General features: G+C 41.1%; 1 protein-coding gene across 1 annotated transcript in view; it reads right to left on the bottom strand.

The window, feature by feature from the left end:
* Positions 1-22,500, bottom strand: part of LOC311035306 (protein kinase C beta type-like) — an 80,705-nt gene that overhangs the window by 53,153 nt on the left and 5,052 nt on the right. The window contains 1 exon segment of the mRNA XM_084043426.1: positions 1,484-1,566. Coding sequence (XP_083899552.1) covers positions 1,484-1,566 — 83 coding nt within the window.

The following is a 22,500-nucleotide window of genomic DNA, read 5'->3' as shown; positions in this document are numbered from 1 at the left end:
CGTGGTGTGTGTGTGTGTGTGTGTGTGTGTGTGTGTGTGTGTGTGTCAGTGTGTGTGTTCGTGTTCGCGACAGGAGCATGTACCGTGGACTTTACTATATAACTTGGGGTCCAAGACATAGAAATGCCATTAAATGGGGGTCCATAGCTAATGCATGTCAAACTGGGGGTCCTTGAAATTAAAATGGTTGAGAATCACTGCTAGAGCCATAAAAAAAAAACGCTCTTATGGGGGTCCCTGGCATATCTTTTCAAATGGGGGTCCGCGGGCTAACAAGTGTCAATTTGGGGGTCCTTGACATAAAAACGTTTGCGAACCACTCCACTACACAGTACAAACTCACTTTCCATCCCTGATACTGTCTGTTCTCGGCGCATAAGCCAAACTGCACACGTTGGGTGCTCATATTCCCCTACGGGTATGGTCTAGTCTAAAATAATTGCTCCATTGATTAGAAATTGATAATTCAAAATAATATGCTCCTCATTGACTTACATTGTACGCTGAAACAGCTCTCAAAGTCACTCTTTTAGCACGTAAACGAACACAAACAAAGATGATTCAGACAATATAGAGCATCACCAAACCCACTACTGTTTTTTTTTTTTTATAAAAATGTTAACTTCCTGTCAAGAAGAAAACCCAGACTGGATCCGTGGATTCGGATCTTCAAATAGTAAAATCAACAGGATGTTAACATATAAAAACAAACAGTACTGGGTTTGGTGATGTTCTATATTGTCTGAATCAATGTTGTTTACGTTTGTTAAGTGCTTAAAGAGTGACTTTGAGAGCTGTTTTACCGTACGATGTAAGTCAAAGGGGAGCAGGTTTTGAATTATCAATTTCTAATCAATGGAGCAATTATTTTAGATGTCTTGTCCACCTTTGGAGTTAGATCAAGGTAACTACACAACCCAAACCTCCACCAAAGTGGTCTTGCCCTTTAATTCACCAAATAGCCCAAACAGCCCAGACACAGACACAAATATACATGTATAAGTTCATGGGGACGGGCGGTGCTGAACTAAGCGCGGGTGGGTAACATTTGATTGTGAAAATCAGCACTGTTTCCACCCAAACAATAGCGTTACATTCAGTGGTCAAGTTCATTCACAAATCTGCACGTCAAGTGAAGAACGGAGGACATATGTTTACATATGTAACTTCAATAAAACATTCTAAAAGATTTTGATTGGTAGTGTGGTCCTCGCTAGTGATACTTATCTCAGGTACTATGTGTAAATATAAGTAGATAATTAGTTAGTTTTTCTATGGAAATAACAAATCGATAGACCTATGCACGAAAACTAATTTCACCCACTTCTTTACTTCTGTAAACCTGCTGACTCGGACGTGTGTGTATCCCAAACATTCAGGTCACGACCCCACAGGGGGCCGGCAGTGACCTGGTCAAAGTGTCCTGTGTGTGTGTGTGTGTGCGTGCGTGCGTGCGTGCGTGTGTGTGTGTAGTTGTACTTACATCAGAGGCGGGTCCCTTGTCCGCTCCAGGACAGGAGAAGGTGACGAACTCATGACAGCGTTTATGGACCACGAAACAGCACACTGAGGACAGAGAGATATGAATATTAATAATAATAATAATATCTAGAACACATATCACACTGAGGAGAGAGAGGAGGATCAACACCACCTCAACGCTTGTAGTTCTGCTGACATGACAAAACGTCACTTTATCAGACCGTACAATGTGTTCCTACCAAACTGTTTGGGTAAAGCAGCAGTTCTCAAACTTTGGGAATCATAATAGATCACTTGGGTGCGACAAGTCGTGCGGTCAGTACTGGGAGCTAGGTCTGTAACGATTTATCATAAATCCATTAAAATCGATTCAAACTGGTGACAATTTAAATCAATTTAATAAAACATGCATCGTGATGCAAAATATTGAGGAATAATATATATGAAAAAAGACAGGATCTTTGTAAGATAAAAAGGAGTTTTCTGTCATTTGCTACTGTATTGAAAAGAGGATAATAGAGAACATAAACAAATATAAGAGAAGAAAATACTGGATTTGTGTAAGAGAAGCAATAATGAAAAAAATAAAATTCAGTTATTTTGTCTGGAATATATATATATTTTAAAACATGTAAAATTGTATGGTGAACCTAGTATAGTGATTCAAATCATATCGTCTAGACACAGACACAGACAGAGAGGTGAAGCCTGGTAATGGAGGATGTGCAGAAACGACCTCACTTGAACTTGACAGTCATGATGGGTTAATTATTCACAGGGTCATTACATATTCATGAGGCTGTGTGCAACTGGTGGCATTTCCCTGAAGTTCCACTGTCACAACTACACACCGTGTGTGTGTGTATGTGTGCGTGTGTGTGTGTGTATGTGTGCTTGTGCGCGCGTGCGTTCGTCTGTTTATTGAACCACGTTCAACCTGGTAACATTATAGGCAAAACTCTTACAATTACAGCTAACTGAATATACTTTGCATGGACAGTGGACAGTATGCTAATGTGGGATTATGCAAAGGTAACAATGTAATATAGATTTATCATGTTATTTAGACAGATGTCAGGTTCATTTATACCTGGCATCCTATAGATTGTACAGTTTCAGTGTACAGATTATTGATCTCTTGATATTATATTATTGTATTATCCCATTAAGGCCTGAGGCTGATTCAAAAAAAAGGTTTCTAAATCCTAACAGTTTTTTGAAAAAATATTAAAAAAAGATTTTTCACACGAGCTTGTAGATCTGCTATTTTTGAATAGCCAAAGAAATCTAAAATGACACAGATGCGTTCCAGGTCTTAATAATGGGTTATTTACTGTTAGACTGGTGATAGGTTCTTGGTTTACCTGCTATGATCCTAGATGAATATTTCGATGCATTTGATGTGTTTACCTCATGTTTACCTTGCTTACTGTAAGTCGCTGTAAATCGCTCTGGATTAAGAGCGTCTGCTAAATGCTTACAGTATAAATATGGGGGTATATATATACACTATATATGGGCATAATGTACATGGAGATCGGACGCTAAATCGACCGCTATACGGAGACCGTCCAACCGCCCCCCCCACTTCAATCTCAGCGTGCGTATGAGTCGGGTGGGGGGGGGGGGGGGATGTTGTCGGATTGGCGGTCATACAAAACATATTGATAAATCCGCAAATCCCCCTCCTGTGTCTGCAGTACTCTGATTAATTAATTATGATGGTGACGTTCACCATCCACCCAAAGTCCACGATGGCAATGTTTAGTATATTAACAGTGTTTACACTGAGAAAACCTGCATAGAATATAAATATGTATGAATAAATCCTACATATAATATGTGAGTATTTATGTAAATATTTATGAATAAATCCTACAATATGTGAGTATTTATGTAAATATGTATGAATAAATCCTGCATATAATATGTGAGTATATATGTAAATATTTATGAATAAATCCTGCATATAATATGTAAGTATATATGTAAATATGTATGAATAAATCCTGCATATAATATGTGAGTATTTATGTAAATATTTATGAATATAATAATGATGTAAATACATATGAGTTGAGCTGCAGTAAAACACAGAAAATAGTGGCTGAATATTCACTGAATGAATCTACAGCTTCTACATGATGAATACCAGCCAAAATACTGTTATGTAACACACACACACACACACACACACACACACACACGCACGCGCACACGCACACGCACACGCACACGCACAAACACACACCGATAGAGAGACAATACAGAGAGACAGGGATGTAGGGATGAGACATAGGGAGGTGGGGAGGTGTGTGGGCGTGTGGGTGGGGGGGGGTGTGTGTGTGTGTGTGTGTGTGTGTGTGGGGGGGGGGACGACACAGCTGGGTTTGTGGCTGTTTGTGTGGGAGGAGAATTTAATTTATCTGCTGTCACTGAGAGAGAGAGAGAGAGAGAGAGAGAGAGAGAGAGAGAGAGAGAGAGAGAGAGGGAGAGAGGGAGAGAGGGAGAGAGGGAGAGAGAGAGAGGGAGAGAGGGAGAGAGAGAGAGAGAGAGAGAGAGAGAGAGAGAGAGAGAGAGAGGTAGAGGGAGAGAGAGGGAGAGGGAGAGGGTGAGGGAGACACAGAAAAAGGAGAAAGAGACAGGGAGAGAGAGAGAGAGAGAGAGACAGAGAGAGAGAGGTGGTTACAGAACAGAGTGAGAACATTCAAATGTGACACCCACACACACACACACCCACACACACACACACACACACACACACACACACACACACACACCGCTGACAGACAGGCCTAGTGACCTGTCATCGGTCTGTCGCCTAGCAACCAGTTTGGGCCCTAAAGATGTATCTACCCCCCCCCCCCCCACCCCACCACCTACGTTCTGTTGACAAACAGCCTCAGCAGCCAATCAGAGATAACCACAAGATTCTAGCAAACATCCAATAGGGAGAGAGTGAGCGAGCAAGCGAGCAAGCAAGCGAGCGAGAGAGAGAGAGCGAGCGAGTGAGCGAGCGAGAGAGAGAGAAACTAATCCTATTGGCTGTGAGCTGCATGCCATATAGAGGATGTTTCATTGTTTACAATGGGAATCTGTTTTGATTTAAAATTCACGTTATTGTCATTATTCTTTCTCTTCTGCACTGTAACAGTATCTGTTATTTTTACTTCTTTTATTTCATGCATCCTTCATGTCATTGTATAATTGTCTCCGCCAGGCCGAAAGGCATGGTGAGAGAGTATGTTTTCCACCCCGTCCGTCCGTCCGTGTGTGTGTGTGTCCGTCCTGTCTGTGTGTTACCAGCTAATCTCCGGCACCGTTGGCCCGGTCGCTGTGAAACTGTGCACACACACTCCCTCGATGCCAATTCAGAACCTCTGCCCCAATGTTTTTACATGGGCCTGTTATAGCGCCACCAGGAGGCAGATTTGTGCGAAACCCATTTTTTCCCCATTACTCCTACAGCTTTTAACTAAACGTCATGCAAATCGGTACACAGTATCTCTATAGTCATGTGATCAACCCGGATCTGTTAAATTTCCCATATTCCGTCCTCATTGGCTAAGGTTGGCTTCCAAAGTTTGCAGGATTGGTTAGTTTTGAACAAACTGCCTCAAATCATGAACGCAGCTTGCCATTTCCATAAAATTGCACACGCACATTCCCACTAGGCCGAGGAAGAAATGTCAGTTAAAGTTTTTCAAATCAGCCTCATGGTGGCGCTATAACCGGCCGATTTGCATTTTTAAGTATTACTGCACCGATCTGCGTGAAACTTTGCACACACACTCCCTAGAGACCAAGGAAAAAACATCTGCACTGCATTTTTCACATCTGCTTTTTACAGCGTCACCAGGAGGCCGACTTATGTCAAATACATTTTTGGATATTAATCCTTCAGATTGTGTCCAAAAATCACGCAAATTGGTACACAGTATCTCCATAGTCATGTGATTCTGATGGATCTGTCCGATATTTCATATTCCATCCTACTTGGCTTACAAAGTTTTCAGGATTGGTCAGTTTGGAACAAAATGCCTCAAAACATGAACGCAGTGTGCAATTTCAGTGAAATTTTGCATGCAGATTCACACTAGGCAGAGGAAGAAATGGCCCCCTTTTCACATTCACATTGGCCTGTTATAGCGCCACCAGCAGGTCTGATTTAGTAAAACACATTCTTCGAACAAAATGCCTCAAATCATGAATGCAGTGTCTGATTGCCGTGAAAGACCTAAGAATAAATGGCACCCTTTTCACAGTGGCCTATTATAGCACCACCAGGAGGCCACAATAACGTACCTGACCTGGCGGAGAACTGTGCTCCGAGGAGCACTTTTTCTAGTTTTGTTTCATTTAGCTTAGTGTTCTGTGTAAAACACATTGAATTGTCTTGTTGTTGAAATGAGCTACAAATAAACTGCCTTGCCTTGATCAGTGGTTCTCAAACTTTTTGACGCCCAAATTGATATGCATCTGGCCGCGGACCCCCATCAGAGACCCCCAGAAGTGTCCTTGAGCAAGACGCTGAACCCCTAATTGCTCCTGATGAGCAGGTTGGTGCCTTGCATGGTTTCCTCCTCCATCGGTGTGTGAATGTGTGTGTGAATGTGTGTGTGAATTAGGTCAACTTTCCTCAGAAATTATATTCGAATATTGGTCTTAAAAATTTGCAGATATTCAAATATATTCGAATATTATTATTATTATTATTATAAAAATATATACATTTTTATTTTTTTTATTTTTTTTGACAGAAACAGTACAAAAGAACGTTGTATCGAGTGCTCGGATCCAATAAAACATATCTTTTGTTTATTTTCATAACTTCATACATTGCTTTGTTGTATTGTCCCTATCAAATAAACATTTAAAAAAATTATAATAAAAACTTTTTTTTTTTTATTCGAATATTAATTTTCATATTCGAATATACATATTTTACCAATATAAGAATAATATTCGAAAATCAAATATTCGTTTGACAGCCCTAGTGTGAATGGGTGAATGTAATGCACAATCTATGTAAAGCGTTTTGGATAAAAGGCGTTATACTGTATATAAATGACCATTTACCAAGGGAAGATTTGTGTTAAGAAAATAAAAATAAAATCTAATTTATGCAGAATGTTCCAATACTTTCAAGATTCATTTTTGAATATTCAAAAAATTGCAGATATACAAGCTCACAGCGCAGGCCGGAAAAAAAAATGCAGGATAAGTTCAAATTTAGCTGGGGACCCCCTGGGACCTCGCCAAGGACCCCACTTTGAGAACAAATGGCCTAGATCAGAGGTCTTCAACAGGGGGTCCGGGACCCCTAGGGGGTCCTCAGAGTTACTACAGGGGGGGCTGCCAAATCTTTGTGATTTTTTACATTAATCACTTCAACCAAGCATCCCTTTTCTGAGGAGAACTTTAGCCAAAAATAGCAGATCTACAAGCAGTGTGCGCTTGTAGATCTGCTATTTTCGGCTAAAGAGGTTTGGTGTAGGGGGAAAAAAAAGAGCAGACCAAGCACAGAGTGGGTCAAGTTTACTTAGTATGGACGGCTTATGTGGTTAAAAGTCTGAAAACACACATTAAAATTAACACTGATGACAGTGCTGTGAAACAAACAAGTCTATGAAGCTATCTATGAAATCTATGAAAAGATTATATTCTATAATGGGGGTCCCTGCTTAATCTCTCTCTCAGCTAGGGGGTCCTTAGGCTGAAAACGTTGAAGACCCCTGACCTAGATGCACTGGTTAGGTTCATACATGCTGTGGGGAAGCTCCACCACAATAAAAATAAAAGCGTATAATAAAGAGGACACGACCTAAAACCTAATAACAACTCAATACAAACAATAAAAACAATAAAAACAGGGCAATATAACAGCAAATGTGCAATAGTGCAAAGTGCAAAAGTTTATCGCACAGAGTCACTATTTCCTGTTGCTGTTCTCGCTGAGAAGCTGAAAGAGTTTAAACTCTGGGGTGTTTGGGAGTGTTTTAGGCGGCGGCTGTTTTTTTCATTCAAACCTTTTCATGTCAAGGACCCCCAACATGATATGCAATTGGCCACGACCCCCCATCTCCAAATATGTTGTTCCAGGGACCCCCCAGAAGCACAGATCGGAGTTAAAAAAAATCACACCCTGTGTGAAGGTAGCGGCGCCTTTGATACATTTTGTCATCGATATGTGTTTATAATGTGTTTATAGCCATGTGTCACGTGAAGCTTGACCAATCAGAACGTTGACGGGTCTGACCAATCAGAACGTTGACGGTGAACACGGACAAAGTCAGGTATAGAGCAGGATCCGCTCTAAAAGTACCAATAGTGCAATATAGAAATACTCTGTTACAAGTAAAAGTCTCGGAATTAAAAATGTATTTGAGTAAAAGTACAAAAGTATTGGCATCAAAATATACTTAAAGTACCTACAGTAAAAGTACTAACATATTTTCAAATAGCCTATGTATAAAACTAGAAGTTCGGGCCGCTATGCGGCCCGAACGTCTAGCGTGACGCGTCGTTCACTTTGCAGTGCCACCTTACAGGCACCTCACAGTGTGAGAGAGAGTTTTGTGCTCTCCTAAATCCACGGCAGGCTTTGAAAGTACCCACTGCTGTCGTGAGATTACGTCACACTGGCGTTGTGTCCATATTGTTTTCAAATAGCCTATGTATAAAATAGGGCTAAAGTGGTTATATGTTTTATAATATAATCATTTATATCTGAAAAGTAACTAGTAACTAAAGTTTTCAAATAATTGTAGTGGAGTAAAAGTACAATATTTGCCTCTGAGATGTAGTGGAGTAGAAGTAAAAGTATTGGAAACTGGAAATACTCAAGCAAAAACAAATACCTCAAAAGATTACTTGAGTATACAGTACTTAAGTGAATGTACTTAGTTACTTTCCACCACTGGGAGGAGGTGTATTATTGTCCCCCAACCTTCTTCTGACATTACACTGGACTGTCCTACTTACGGGAACCTCTTATCTCCAAGACTTTCACTTTTTGTGTGTCTTTTTTGTAAATTAACTCATTCAGTGCCAAAGACGTGTTTCACTGAGTCCCTCAGAGGCAGCAAAACCACGTGATGACAAAAAAAACACCACGTCCACTTCCTTTAACCCTTTTCTACAAATGTCTTCTAAATCCCAACAAAACGTATGTTTCTATATCAGTGGTTCTCAAACTTTTTCATGTCAAGGACCCCCAAAATGATATGTATTTGGCTGCGGACCCCCATCTCAAAATATGTTGTTCCAGGGACCCCCCAGAAGCAAAGATTTTAGTTAAAAATGTTTTGCTTTAAAACAATATCTATTCAAAGATTTGCACAACTTTTCTCGATTTTTCAAAAATAGCAGATCTACAAGCTCGTAGCGCGGCACTCGGTGCCGCGCTATGAGCTTGTAGATCTGCTATTTTTGAATAGCCAAAGTGTAAAATAATGCTTTTTAGCTCAAATCAAAAAATGACACAGATGAATTCCAGGTCTTAATGGGTTAAAAAAACAGAAAAGAAAACGCCTTTTACTCTGCGTTCTGTTGTTTTGGGGTGAAAACCCCTCGTTCAACTGTCCACAACTATGGAATGGACCCTCACGGCCGCACACATTTTTTTCTCAGGGTCTACGAGACCCCCCTACGTCTTTCAAAGCCATCGGCGGGGTCGATCGTTGTGAAGAATAATATTCGATTACTTTTTTTCTGGCACTGAATGAGTAAACACCCTACTACTTGATCACACTGCAGCAGCGGTCTTCAACAGGGGGTCCGGGACCCCTAGGGGGTCCTCAGAGTTACTACAGGGGGGGTCCGCCAAATCTTTGTGTGATAGGATTTTTTATTTTTTTACCTTAAAGGTAGGGTAAGTGATAGTTTTTGGTTAAAACAAAAAGTATTTTGTTAAAAGGTTAAAACACTATATTTTGATAGTAATCATTGCTATAAAGTCTTTGTTCAGTAACAGATGTCTCCCCGTCTCTCCAGCTCTTTAATAAACAGAAAATACATTTTTCGGTAGGTGTCAAAATCTCAGCCAATCAGGAGAAAGTACCCATTTTTTAAGCTTCATTTGTATAGTGTTCCAGTTCCAATTTTCTCTGCTCATTTCTTAGTGTCATCACTTCCAATTTCACTTGTTTAATCTGTATCCTGATTGAGTTCTCTGTCCTGGTTGGATAACATTGAAAATTAAACTGAAAAGAAAATGCATTTTCTGTTTAATAAAGAGCTGGAGAGACAAGGAGACTCCTAATACTGAACAAACACTCTATAGCAATGAGTACTATCAGAATATAGAGCTATTTAACACTTATTTTAACCAAAGCAAATCACTTACCCTACCTTTAACCACTTGAACCCTAGCATCCCTTTTCTAAGGAGAACTTTAGCCACTTTAGCGCTGCGAGGCGTTGTGAGCTTGTAGATCTGCTATTCTTGGCAAAGAGGTGTATGCGTAGAGAGGGATAAAAAGAGCAGACCAAGCAAACAAAACATGTATAATCTGAAACACAATTGTATACAATATAGAGTCGGGGGTCCCTGCTTCATCTCTCTCTCTCAGCTAGGGGGGGGGGTCCTTGGCCTGAAAACGTTGAAGACCCCTGCACTACAGAGTCACACAAAAAAAACATCAAAAGCAGCAGATCTACAAGCTCCAAACGCGTCGCAAAGCGACGCGTTTGGAGCTTGTAGATCTGCTGCTTTTGATGGTTTTTGAATTCTGAGAAAAAGTAGGTAAACAGTTTTATGTATATATGAGGTTTCCACGCTGACAGAGAGCATGTAGAACAATGCTCCTCATAGACTGTATGTGGGCCATGCAGTACGTTGGCCCCGTTCTTCTCCTCCACCATCCAGGTCCCTCATTAAGCCATTAAGACCTGGAACGCATCTGTGTCACTTTTTCATTTGAGCTAAAAAAAAAGCATTATTTTACACTTTGGCTATTCAAAAATAGCAGATCTACAAGCTCGTAGCACGGCAGATCTGCTATTTTGGAAAAATCGTGAACATTAAGTGCAAATCTTGAAAATATATATTGTTTAAAGCAGGGGTCTTCAACGTTTTCAGGCCAAGGACCCCCTCGCTGAGAGAGAGATGAAGCAGGGACCCCCTACTCTATATTGTATAAAATTGTGTTTCAGATTATACTTTTTTTGTTTACTTAGTCTGCTCTTTTTTCCCCTCTACACCTATACCTCTTTGCCAAAAATAGCCGATCTACAAGCTCACAATGCCTCGCAGTGCGAGGCGTTGTGAGCTTGTAGATCTGCTATTTTTGGCTAAAGTTCTCCTCAGAGAAGGGATGCTAGGGTTCAAGTGGTTAAGGTAAAAAGAAAAATCATATCAAACAAAGATTTGGCATCCCCCTGTAGTAACTCTGAGGACCCCCTAGGGGTCCCGGACCCCCTGTTGAAGACCCCTGGTTTAAAGTGAACATTTGTAACTCAAATTTTTGCTTCTGGGGGGTCCCTGGAACAACAGATTTTTAGATGGGGGTCCGCGGCCAAATACATATACATTTTGTGGGTCCTTGACATGAAAAAGTTTGAGAACCACTGATATAGAAACATAGGTTTTTAACCCATTGAGTACTGTTGGTACTCAATGGGTTAAGCCAGACTCACACTAAAAGATAATCAGAGGGTTATTTTGGGTCAGAAACTACCCTCCAGTCCCATCAGATGGGGGGGAGGAGGGGTGGAGGGGGGGTTCGTACCCCAACCTAGATAGGCAGTGAATCTCGGGCAATAATGATCTAGTCTAGTGTGAGCGTTTCAATGGTCTAATCTTAACCCTTTCAATCCACGAACGCGTACTGTGTCATTTTAGATGTTTAGCTATAACCACATTATCTTATACTTTGGGCTATTCAAAAAATAGCAGATCTGCAAGCTCGTAGCGTGGCACCAAGTGCCGCACTATGAGCTTGTAGATCTACAATAAAAAAAAAAGAAAATCATGAACATTTTAGCAAATCTTCGAATATAATATGTTTTTTAAAGCGAACATTTTTAACTCAAATCTTTACTTCTGGGGATTTTACAAACGTCTTCTAAATCCTAACAGTTTTTTTTTTACTTAACCCATTAAGACCTGGAACTGAGTCATTTTTAGATTTGAGCTAAAAAGCATTATTTTACACTTTGGGCTATTCAAAAATAGCAGATCTACAAGCTCATAACGCGGCACCGAGTGCCGCGCTATGAGCTTGTAGATCTGCTATTTTTGAAAAAATCGTGAAAATGTGTGCAAATCTTCTGAATATTTATATTTTTAAAGCGAACATTTTAACTCAAATATTTGCTTCTGGGGGGTCCCTGGAATAAAATATTTTGATGGGGGTCCGCGGCCAAAAACATATAATCCTGGGGGTCCTTGACATTAAAAAGATTGACCACCACCGTTTTTCAGAAAACTGTTGAGATTTAGGAGACATGTAGAATCGGCTTCAGGTCTCAATGTGTTAATATGTTAATATGTTGCCATAATATAGCCTGTGAAAACTCCTCCATTCCACTAATGTTGATCACATGAACCATATAACAGACCTTTCATGTAGAGGGGAAACAAGCAGAGCTGATCAAATATTTAGCCTGTTCAATAGGTTTAAACTTTTTCATGTCAAAGACCACCCAAAATGATATGTATGATATCCCCCCCATCTCAAAACATGTTGTTCCAGGGACCCCCAGAAGCAAAGATTTGAGTTAAAAATGTATATATAAGATTTGCACACATTTTCACGATTTTTTTCTCCAAAAATAGCAGATCTACAAGCTCATAGCGCAGGACACGGTGCCATGAGATGAATAGACGTGAGGTGCTGCGTTCGGGAAACCCCCGACACTCTGAATAGAATCTTGTTCTATGAGATGCCTCATTGTTTTAATATCTTGTGGTGTGTGTGTGTGTGTGTGTGTGTGTGTGTGTGTGTGTGTGTGTGTGTGTGTGTGTGTGTGTGTGTGTGTGTGTGTGTGTGTGTGTGTGTGTGTGTGTGTGTGTGTGTGTTTAAGATAATCTGATAAGAGAAGAGTGAGTGATGATACCAGATTACTTTTTTTTTTTTTTGTTCAGCTTTACTGCACCTCCCACATGCAATTAATGCTGCAACAGTTAGTCAAAATAATGTAATATATATTTATATATATATATATTTTTTTAATAAAATATGTTTTTTTCTTCTATTTCTTTTTTTTTACATAAATAAAAATGGTGACATAGGCAACATGTTGTGAGCTTGTAGATCCGCTATTTTCACTATATATTTGCACAACACCGTTGTATGGCCAAGTATGAAACGGGGCTTATGCGGTTTAATCAGACTAATTGAATAGAAAAATATAAATATTTATAATGAATCGAATTCCCTTCGATTGAGGTAAAACGTAATCAATAGAATAAATCACTAAGAAAATACTTGTTAGTTAATTGTAAACTTTCATAATCAAATGTGATCAATACTTTTCATTAAACTGTCTCTATCATAAAGAAGTCCAGCTCACAGCCTTTCAGTGATACTGCATGTGATCTGAGATAAAGGTCCTCTGTGATCAATACAGATCAAATGATTAAGGTCCTGTCTGATCAACAGAGATGCCTGTCTGTCAGCCGATCAATATCACAGATACTATTTCACTTGTTCTCATTCAATGGTCAGGATACCATTTACACACTATCTGCACTATGGAGATAAATGCAACACACACACACACACACACACACACACACACACACACACACACACACACACACACACACACACACACACACACACACACACACACACACACACACACACACACACACACACAATAGCGTCAAACTAAAGTAAAAAAAGTAGCATATCTATAGTTTTGAGCTTGTAGATCTGCTACTTAAAACGTATGTTTCTATATCAGTGGTGCTCAATCTTTTTCATGTCAAGGACCCCCAAAATGATATGTTTTTGGCCGCGGACCCCCATCAGAATATTTTGTTCCAGGGACCCCCAGAAGCAAAGATTTGAGTTAAAAATGTTAGCTTTAGAAATATATATATTCAGAAGATTTGCACACATTTTCACGATTTTTCAAAAATAGCAGATCTACAAGCTCATAGCGCGGCACTCGGTGCCGCGCTATGAGCTTGTATATCTGCTATTTTTGAATAGCCCAAAGTGTAAAATAATGCTTTTTAGCTCAAATCTAAAAATGACACAGTTCCAGGTCTTAATGGGTTAAGTGGTTACTGTATTGTTTTGTAATAATAATCAAAATCTACAAAGTAACTAGTAACTAAAGTTTTCAAGTAATTGTAGTGGAGTAAAAGTACAATATTTGAGATGTAGTGGAGTTACTGGAGTAGAAGTAAAGTAAAAGTATTAGAAATTGGATATACTCGAGTCAAGTGCAAATACCTCAAAATTGTACTTAAGTACAGTTCTTGAGTACATGTACTTAAAGACGCATGCCAAAATCCATTTGAAAAAAGTGCTTTTCACTGTTCTCAGGTCAAATATTGATATGCCATTAAAATGCCATTAATTGTGATTAATTAATTACAAAGCCTCTAATTAATTAGATTCTTTTTTTTTAATCGAGTCCCAGCCCTAAAAAACTGGAAGTAATAATTATCTTGTTTTACTTCCTGGTAGAAACAAAGAAAAGGAAATGAAAGTAGACGACAGCCTAAAAATAAGAGTCTGTCCTACCACTGTCTCCCTCCCTCCCTCTCTCTCTCTCTCTCTCTCTCTCTCTCTCTCTCTCTCTCTCTCTCTCTCTCTCTCTCTCTCTCTCTCTCTCTCTCTCTCTCTCTCTCTCTCTCTCTCTCTCTCTCTCTCTCTCTCTCTCTCTCTCTCTCTCTCTCTCTCTCTCTCTCTCTCTCTCTCTCTCTCTCTCTCTCTCTCTCTCTCTCTCTCTCTCTCTCTCTCTCTCTCTCTCTCTCTCTCTCTCTCTCTCTCTCTCTCTCTCTCTCTCTCTGCCTCTCTCTCTCTCTCTCTCTCTCTCTCTGACATTTGACAAGTGTTGCCAAAGCACAATTATAATTATGACATAACATAAAATCTTTCTCTCTCTTTCTCTCTCTCTCTCTCCCCCCCCCCCACCGTCTTTCTTCCCCTCCCTCCCTTTTTCAATGTTATCTCTCTATCTCTCTCTGGCTGGCAACTACTTCCTCTTTTGCTCTCAATGCACAGATATGCACACACACACACACACACACACACACACACACACACACACACACACACACACACACACACACACACACACACACACACACACACACACACACACACACACACACACACACACACACACACACACTCTCACACACACACACACACACACACACACACACACACACACACACACACACACACACACACGTTGCAACACAAAAACAAATCACATGCAGATGTGAGAAACGTTACCCGCAGAACAGGTATTCACACACACGCACACACACACACACACGCACACAGTACACACAATACAAATACATACACACAGGACACACCCACACACAACAGAGTACACATACACACCCTAACAACACGTGTCAACACGTCTGAAATAGATGTCTAGCATTCTTCCCAGAACATACCTGTCCCTGAAAAGAACAGTGTGCGTGTGCGTGTGTGTGTGCGTGTGTGTGTGTGTGCGTGTGTGTGTGTGTGTGTGTGTGTGTGTGTGTGTGTACGTGCATGCGTGTGTGTGTGCGCATGCGCGCTTTAAGCACTAAAAGCCTCCTTGCCCTTTGCCCTACAGCCACGGTACAGCAGGTTGTCACCAGCATTTTGTGACCAAAACGTTCTTCACCGTTTATGACAGTTTGTTACAGTACCGTATGGCATTGGTTCTCAAAGTGGGGTCCGGGGACCCCCAGGGGTACTTGAGGGGGTTCCAGGGGGTCCCCAGCTAAATGATGGATAGTTAACCAAAGGACCCTTATGGGTCTGTAACTCTGAGAGTGTACAAATGGAACCAAATGGACCCTTATGGGTCTGTAACTCTGAGTGTACAAATGGAACCAAATGGACCCTTATGGGTCTGTAACTCTGAAAGCGTACAAATGGAACCAAATGGACCCTTATGGGTCTGTAACTCTGAGTGTACAAATGGAACCAAATGGACCCTTATGGGTCTGTAACTCTGAGTGTACAAATGGAACCAAATGGACCCTTATGGGTCTGTAACTCTGAGAGTGTACAAATGGAACCAAATGGACCCTAACGGGTCCATTTGGTTCCATTTGTACACTCTCAGAGTTACATTAACATTGGTTTTACAATGTGAATTGGAGTCCCAGAGATAGAAATACCATTAAATGGGGTTCCTTAGCCTAATGCATGTCAAACTGGGGGTCCTTCAAATTAAAATGGTTGAGAATCACTGCTAGAGCCGTAAAGATCTTCTCCTATGGGGTCATATCTGGCATATCTTTACAAATGGGGGTCCGCGGGCTAATAAGTGTCAATTTGGGGGTACTTGACAAAAAAAAGTTTGAGAACCACTGCCGTATGGCAAGGGTTCACAAACCTTTCAAAGGCCGCGACCGCCCAAAGACCCCCCAAAATAATCATATGTTAACTGGGGACCCCCCAAAATAATCATGTGAGAACTGGGGACCCCCCAAAAATAATCATATGTGAACTGGGGACCCCCCAAAATAATCATATGTGAACTGGGGACCCTCCACCATGACAAGCAATTGAGAGGAGTTGAGGCATTACATTTAGTTTGACTCGGTTCCACAGATAAATAGTGAAAATAGATCTACAAGCTCACAACGCCTCACAGCTAGTTTCATAATGTTTGCCTCTTTCTTAAAAGTCCTTAAATGGTCTCTTTATAAATGTGCAAATACCCTGTATACACTTATACTGTATGCAGGTTTGTTTGCTGTTGAGTGAGAAAACAATGATGCACATTAAGCTAATCATCTCTGGACCCCCAAAATAAATAAAAAAAACGAATTAAAAGGAGGCAAGATCAAGATTAAAACAATACAAGAAAATAGCAAGAAAAAAACAAAAATAAAATGGAATAAACAGAGTATAAAAGTGGGTCTTGAGCCTGCATTTAAAGCTCTCTATGGTCGTTGCCTGTCTTATGTGTAATGGGAGCTCGTTCCAGGCCGTTGGCCCATAAAAGCAGAAAACTGTTTCGTCATGTTTTTTATGATTCATTCTTGGCACCTGGAGGAGGCCAGCACTAGATGACCTCCTAAGGAGACGGGTTGGAGCGTATCTGGGCAGGCAATCAGAAAGGTCGGAAGGTGCCAAACAATTAAGTGCCTTAAAAAACAATTAAAAGGATTTTAAAATCAATCCTAAAAGTTAACGGGAGCCAGTGTAGGGATGCTAAAAGTGGAGTGATGTGTTCTCTCATCTTGGTTGATGTTAAAGCTCTGGCTTCTGCGTTCTGAACGAGTTGTAGTCTGTCAGTGCTTTTCTTAGGAAGGCCAGAAAACAGTGCATTACAGTTGTAGAGCCGTGAGAATTAGCGTTTTTGCATCGTCCACAGACAAAGGCTCTAATTCTAGCGATGTTTCCAGTGGTGTAAAGTAACTAAGTACATTAGTACACTCATACAGTCTCCCTCTCAGCTGTCCAACTGTCTGTCTCTCCTAGCTGTCTCCCTCTCGGCTGTCCAACTGTCTGTCTCTCATACACTGTCTGTCTCCCTTTAGGCTTTCCCACTGTCTGTCTCTCTCTCCTACACTGTCTGTCTGTCTCCCTCTCAGCTGTCCTACTGTCTGTCTCTCCTAGCTGTCTCCCTCTCAGCTGTCCTACTGTCTGTCTCTCCTACACTGTCTGTCTCTCAGCTGTCCTACTGTCTGTCTCTCTAACACTGTCTGTCTCTCAGCTGTCCTACTGGGAACCAACCCCATTCATCATGATCAGTTATTATTCTCCAGCGCTGAAGGTCTCCTACAGTGTAAACCCTGTATACTTAGTTGACTAGAGACCCCTGGGGGTGTGTCCGCTAGGTAGGCCCCCTCCTTTTTTTCCCTCTACGATAAATATCTTTAAAGTAAATAGCCGCTGTACGAGTTCACCAGTTCAGACGTGTTGTGAGACGTTTTCCCAGGATGTTTGCTCCAGAATAGAGAGTCTAGGTTACATGAGGTCAACAGAATAAACAGGAGCAGTAATGAACGTGTAGAAACCCCCAGAAACAGAAGTAGTGATAATAATAATAGTATTAATAAAGTATAATGACAGTTCCTCTCATCTTCTGATTCCATTACAATCACATTGGTTTATCCTGGTTAAACACAAGTCTAATAGTGACATGAAAACTCTCATAACTTCAACCAACAGCATGTTTAAATCCCCACCAACTCGCTTTGCTCTTTGTTGACAGTGTGTGTGTGTGTGTGTGTGTGTGTGTGTGTGTGTGTGTGTGTGTGTGTGTGTGTGTGTGTGTGTGTGTGTGTGTGTGTGTGTGTGTGTGTGTATACAACAGTGGATCAGACTTCAGACCTCTCACCTGACGTGAAGCTGAACGCACTGATACGTGTGACGTGTGTGTGTGTGTGTGTGTGTGTGTGTGTGATGCCTTTTTGACTTTTAGAAGTTCAAAGTAAACTGCCAGAGGCCACGTCAAAAAAACACACACACACACACACACACACACACACACACACACACACACACACACACACACACACACACACACACACACACACACACACACACACACACACACACACACACACACACACACACACACCATTTCCACTTATATAAGAGCACTGGTGTGCTTCTCCTGTCTGTCTGTCTGTCTGTCTGTCTGTCTGTCTGTCTGTCTGTCTGTCTGTCTGTCTGTCTGCCTGCCTGCCTGCCTGTCTGTGTGTATATTTGTTTTGCTCATACACACACAGTGTGTGAGAGATAAGTCACACTAATTTGTATATGTAAGCATGCACACACACGCACTCGAAGGGTTAATTTACACCGAGTGCATTTCCTGTTATAAAGCCACCACTGGCTGGACCATGGTCACATGACATGAAGGGACGTCATGTGACAGGAAACCATAAAGCTGTGTTTATGTCTGTGTGTGTGTGTGTGTGTGTGTGTGTGTGTGTGAGTCATGTTCACTGAGCCAGAAGCTTCACGGGATCAAAGAAAAACAACAATACATTTTGACAATCGCTCGTACTGGGTTCCCAAGCGTTTTCATGTCAACAACACACACTTTTCTACGGCTATAGCAGTAATTCAGCTTCTCAACCATTTCTATCTCTGTTAATTTAACTCTGAGAGTGTTACGGGTCCATTTGGTTCCATTTGTACCTTTGTCTCACAAGTCCTCACAATGTATTTTGGGGACCCCTGGGGGTCCCTGGACCCCACTTTGAGTTAGACCAGGGGTGGGCAGCAATTATTTCCAGAGGGCCGTACTGACTTCGATGGAAGTGAGTGAAGGGCCACACGCTCAGTGGTGGAAAAAGTAATAAAATTCTTTACTAAAAGTACCAATACTGCGATATAAAAATACTCTGTTACAAGTAAAAGTCTAGAATTAAAAATTTACTTGAGTCAAAGTACAAAAGTATTGGCATCAAAATGTACTTAAAGTACCAAAAGTAAAAGTACTAAATATTGGAAAATAGCAGATCTACAAGCTCACAACGCGTCGTGATGCGACGCGTTGTGAGCTTGTAGATCTGCTATTTTCAAATAGCCTATGTATACAATAGGGCTAAAGTGGTTAATGGATGTTTCATTATATCATAGTTTATATCATAAAAGTAACTAGTAACTAAAGTTTTCAAATAATTGTAGTGGAGTAAAAGTACAATATTTGCCTCTGAGATGTAGTGGAGTAGAAGTAAAAGTATTGTAAATTGGAAATACTCAAGTAAAGTAGAAATACCTCAAAATTGTACTTAAGTACAGTACTTAAGTAAATGTACTTAGCTACTTTCCACCACTGCACTGAATAGAATCTGGTAGACATGCCAGACTACTATACAACAGGCTCCCTGCTTTCACACACTACGACTTTCAGTTACAAAATGATTTCTTGTTTACAGCTGTACTGTACATCACTCTGGTGTACTCTGAGGTTACAATGACAAGATTACGGACATAAATCGATGCACTTCAATGCCGTATCCACTTTTAAATGAGCCTATAAATGCTTACAGTATGTTAATTAGTTGTCTGATATGCACCGCCCCATAGGCCACTGATAAAACACACTGTTATTACGTTATAAACATAAAATGTTGGCGGGGTCAACGAATGTTACGCCGTTCGTTTACTCGCCGAAGCCGAGATTTCACCGCATGTCCTCGGTCTGGTGACGGAGGCGTGGCCTCTCGGCCCTCCCTCACCACCCAGCTCCAATCGGAACCTCTCCCTCCGCTGCATAGCTCAGAGATGAGGTTCCGCTAAGCAGACCTGCGGCGAAGATTGGCCACTATGCATGATTCTTACCTTTTTCTGCACATCGTATCCAAAAAGGAAAGGTCAGCCCCCCTGCTATCAGATGTTTTACATTTTTGTGGCCAAGAAAATTTTACCGACGGGTTGAAACAAGCATTTAAATCACTTATTTAGTCAGTCTGTGGCCAGTCAGCCCCCCGTTCGCATGCCCTGTACTGCTCCCGTAAGATTGCATTGAGAAAACATGGCACAGGCTGAACTAAATAAGAGATTTAAACGCTTGTTTCAACCGGTCTGTAAATGTTTCTTAGCCGCTAAAACAGGGGTTTACAACAAGGGGTCCGGGACCCCTAGGGGGTCCTCAGTCAGAGCTACTATGGGGGTCCGCCAATTCTTTGTGTGATATGATTTATTTTTTATACATTAACCACTTGAACCCTTGCATCCCTTTTCTGAGGAGAATATTAGCCAAAAACAGCAGATCTATAAGCTCACAACGCCTCGCGCTGCGAGGCGTTGTGAGCTTGTAGATCGGCTATTTTTGGCAAAGACGTATAGGTGTAGAGGGGAAAAAAGCAAACCAAGTAAAAAAACTAAAAGCTAATCTGAAACACAATTTTATACAATATAGAGTAGGGGGTCCCTGTTTCATCTCTCTCTCTCAGCTAGGGGGTCCTTGGCCTGAAATCGCTGAAGACCCCTGCGCTAAAATGTAAAACATCTGAGAACAGGGGGGCTGACCTTTACTCTGTGAGGAAAAAGGTAAGAATGAATCATGCATAGTGGACAATATTCGCCGGTGTCGCCCGTCTGCCGGCACCCGCCGCTGTGGGACCTCATCTCTGAGCTACACAGCGGAGGGAGAGGTTCCACATGGGGCTACCTCACCACCTAGCCTGGTAAACCCTCCCTCCAGAAATCTCATTTCCATTTGATTTCTGGAGTGAGTCTGGCCTGATCCGCCTTTCTGCAATATTGGCTGTGGGCTGGAGTTGGGCGGGAGTAATACCGTTGACTGACAACCCCTTCAGCCAATGATCGTTTTTCCCCTTCAGCCAATCAGCAGTTCATTTTTACCACCTCCAGACTATGTGACGCAACGGGACTTTTGAGACGGCCATGCCCAAAATAGGTTGCCTTATTGGGATACATGCATGTCACTCCCCGCCCCTGCCGGTTCTCTAAATTTATATTTTTAAATAGGCTCTGTCATGATTAATTGACCACATATATGAAGTTAAACAACTAAATTCTATCCAAACGATATCTTAATAGTAAATTCCGTGCCTCAAAAAAGAAGTTTGAAACCGTTTTAAAAACGAAAGTAAGAAGTGAAGGCACTCGGACAACAACAATGGCTGCCGTTCGTCTTTTGTCGGCTGCACTCGGCTTCATTCAGGCTCACTCGAACTCGCCACCTGATTGGCCAACTGTCGCTGTCAATCACAGAACGATGAGCGACGACGCTGATAGGCTCGTCAGTTTGGCGTACAGAGCCAATATTGCAGAAAGGCGGATCAGGCCAGACTCACTCCAGAAATAAAATGGAAATGAGATTTCTGGAGGGAGGGTTTACCAGGCTACCTCACCACCCAGCTAACGATCCATCCACCAATCACATCACACAGGGTTCACACAACAACCAGTGTTGATTTCGTCGACTAAAACTATGACGAAAAATGTTGGTCGACTACCTTTATTCACTGACGAAAACTAAATGAAAACTAAATAAAAACTACGCTATGATGACTAAAACTATGACTACATATATTGACAATTTCGTCAACAAATAAAAACTAGACTAAAATGTTAGAGAGGGACTAGTGGAGAAGAGATCCAGTAGAAGTAAAAGACAAGTCATTTTATGTTTGGCCCTCAGGTGTTGCATGCTGAAAATAGATCTACAAGCTCACAACGCCTTGTGAGCTTGTAGATCTGCTATTTTCAGCATGCAACCAAGTGTAAAATCAGCCATTATGACGCCATCAAGGCACCGCCACAATACATTTTAGTCGACTATAATCTTATGATATTTAGCCGACTAAAAGTAGACTAAAACTCTTTTTCAGATGACTAAAATATGACTAAAACTAAATGGAATTTTATTCAAAAGATGATGTGCTGTCAAAATCAACACTGACAACAACAATGAATTTTCTAAACTTTTCCATAACCTTTCCAAACGTGTTTGACCCCATGTCCAGGCCTATATCAATCATATGGTGCATTAACGAGGCTCTTACACCAGTGTGCTATCAATGCACCAAGACAGACAGTCACGTGACAAAAAGAGACAGATCTACAAGCTCACAACGTATCACGGACGGTGCATTGTGTTGTCAGCTTGTAGATCTATTCTTTCCTGTATTACATCAGGCTGACACTCACGCAGCTCGTGCAGCGCAGCGATATACATGTTATGTTAACATGTTACATATTTCATGTAATGTTAGACATGTTTTGGGACATGTTTTATGAACAAAATCAATAGCAAAATACAATGTATTGTCAAACATTTGATTAATATTCCGAACCTTTTCCAGGCTTGGAAACATTTTTTTTCTCATTTCTAAATATTTCCGGGAATTGAACGACCGTGGGAACCCTGATCACATGACCTACAG

Source organism: Gymnoscopelus microlampas (assembly GCF_963454915.1).
Source record: "Gymnoscopelus microlampas genome assembly, chromosome: 2".
In the NCBI taxonomy this organism is placed as follows: domain Eukaryota; kingdom Metazoa; phylum Chordata; class Actinopteri; order Myctophiformes; family Myctophidae; genus Gymnoscopelus; species Gymnoscopelus microlampas.
This window is presented reverse-complemented; position numbering and strand designations above follow the sequence as displayed.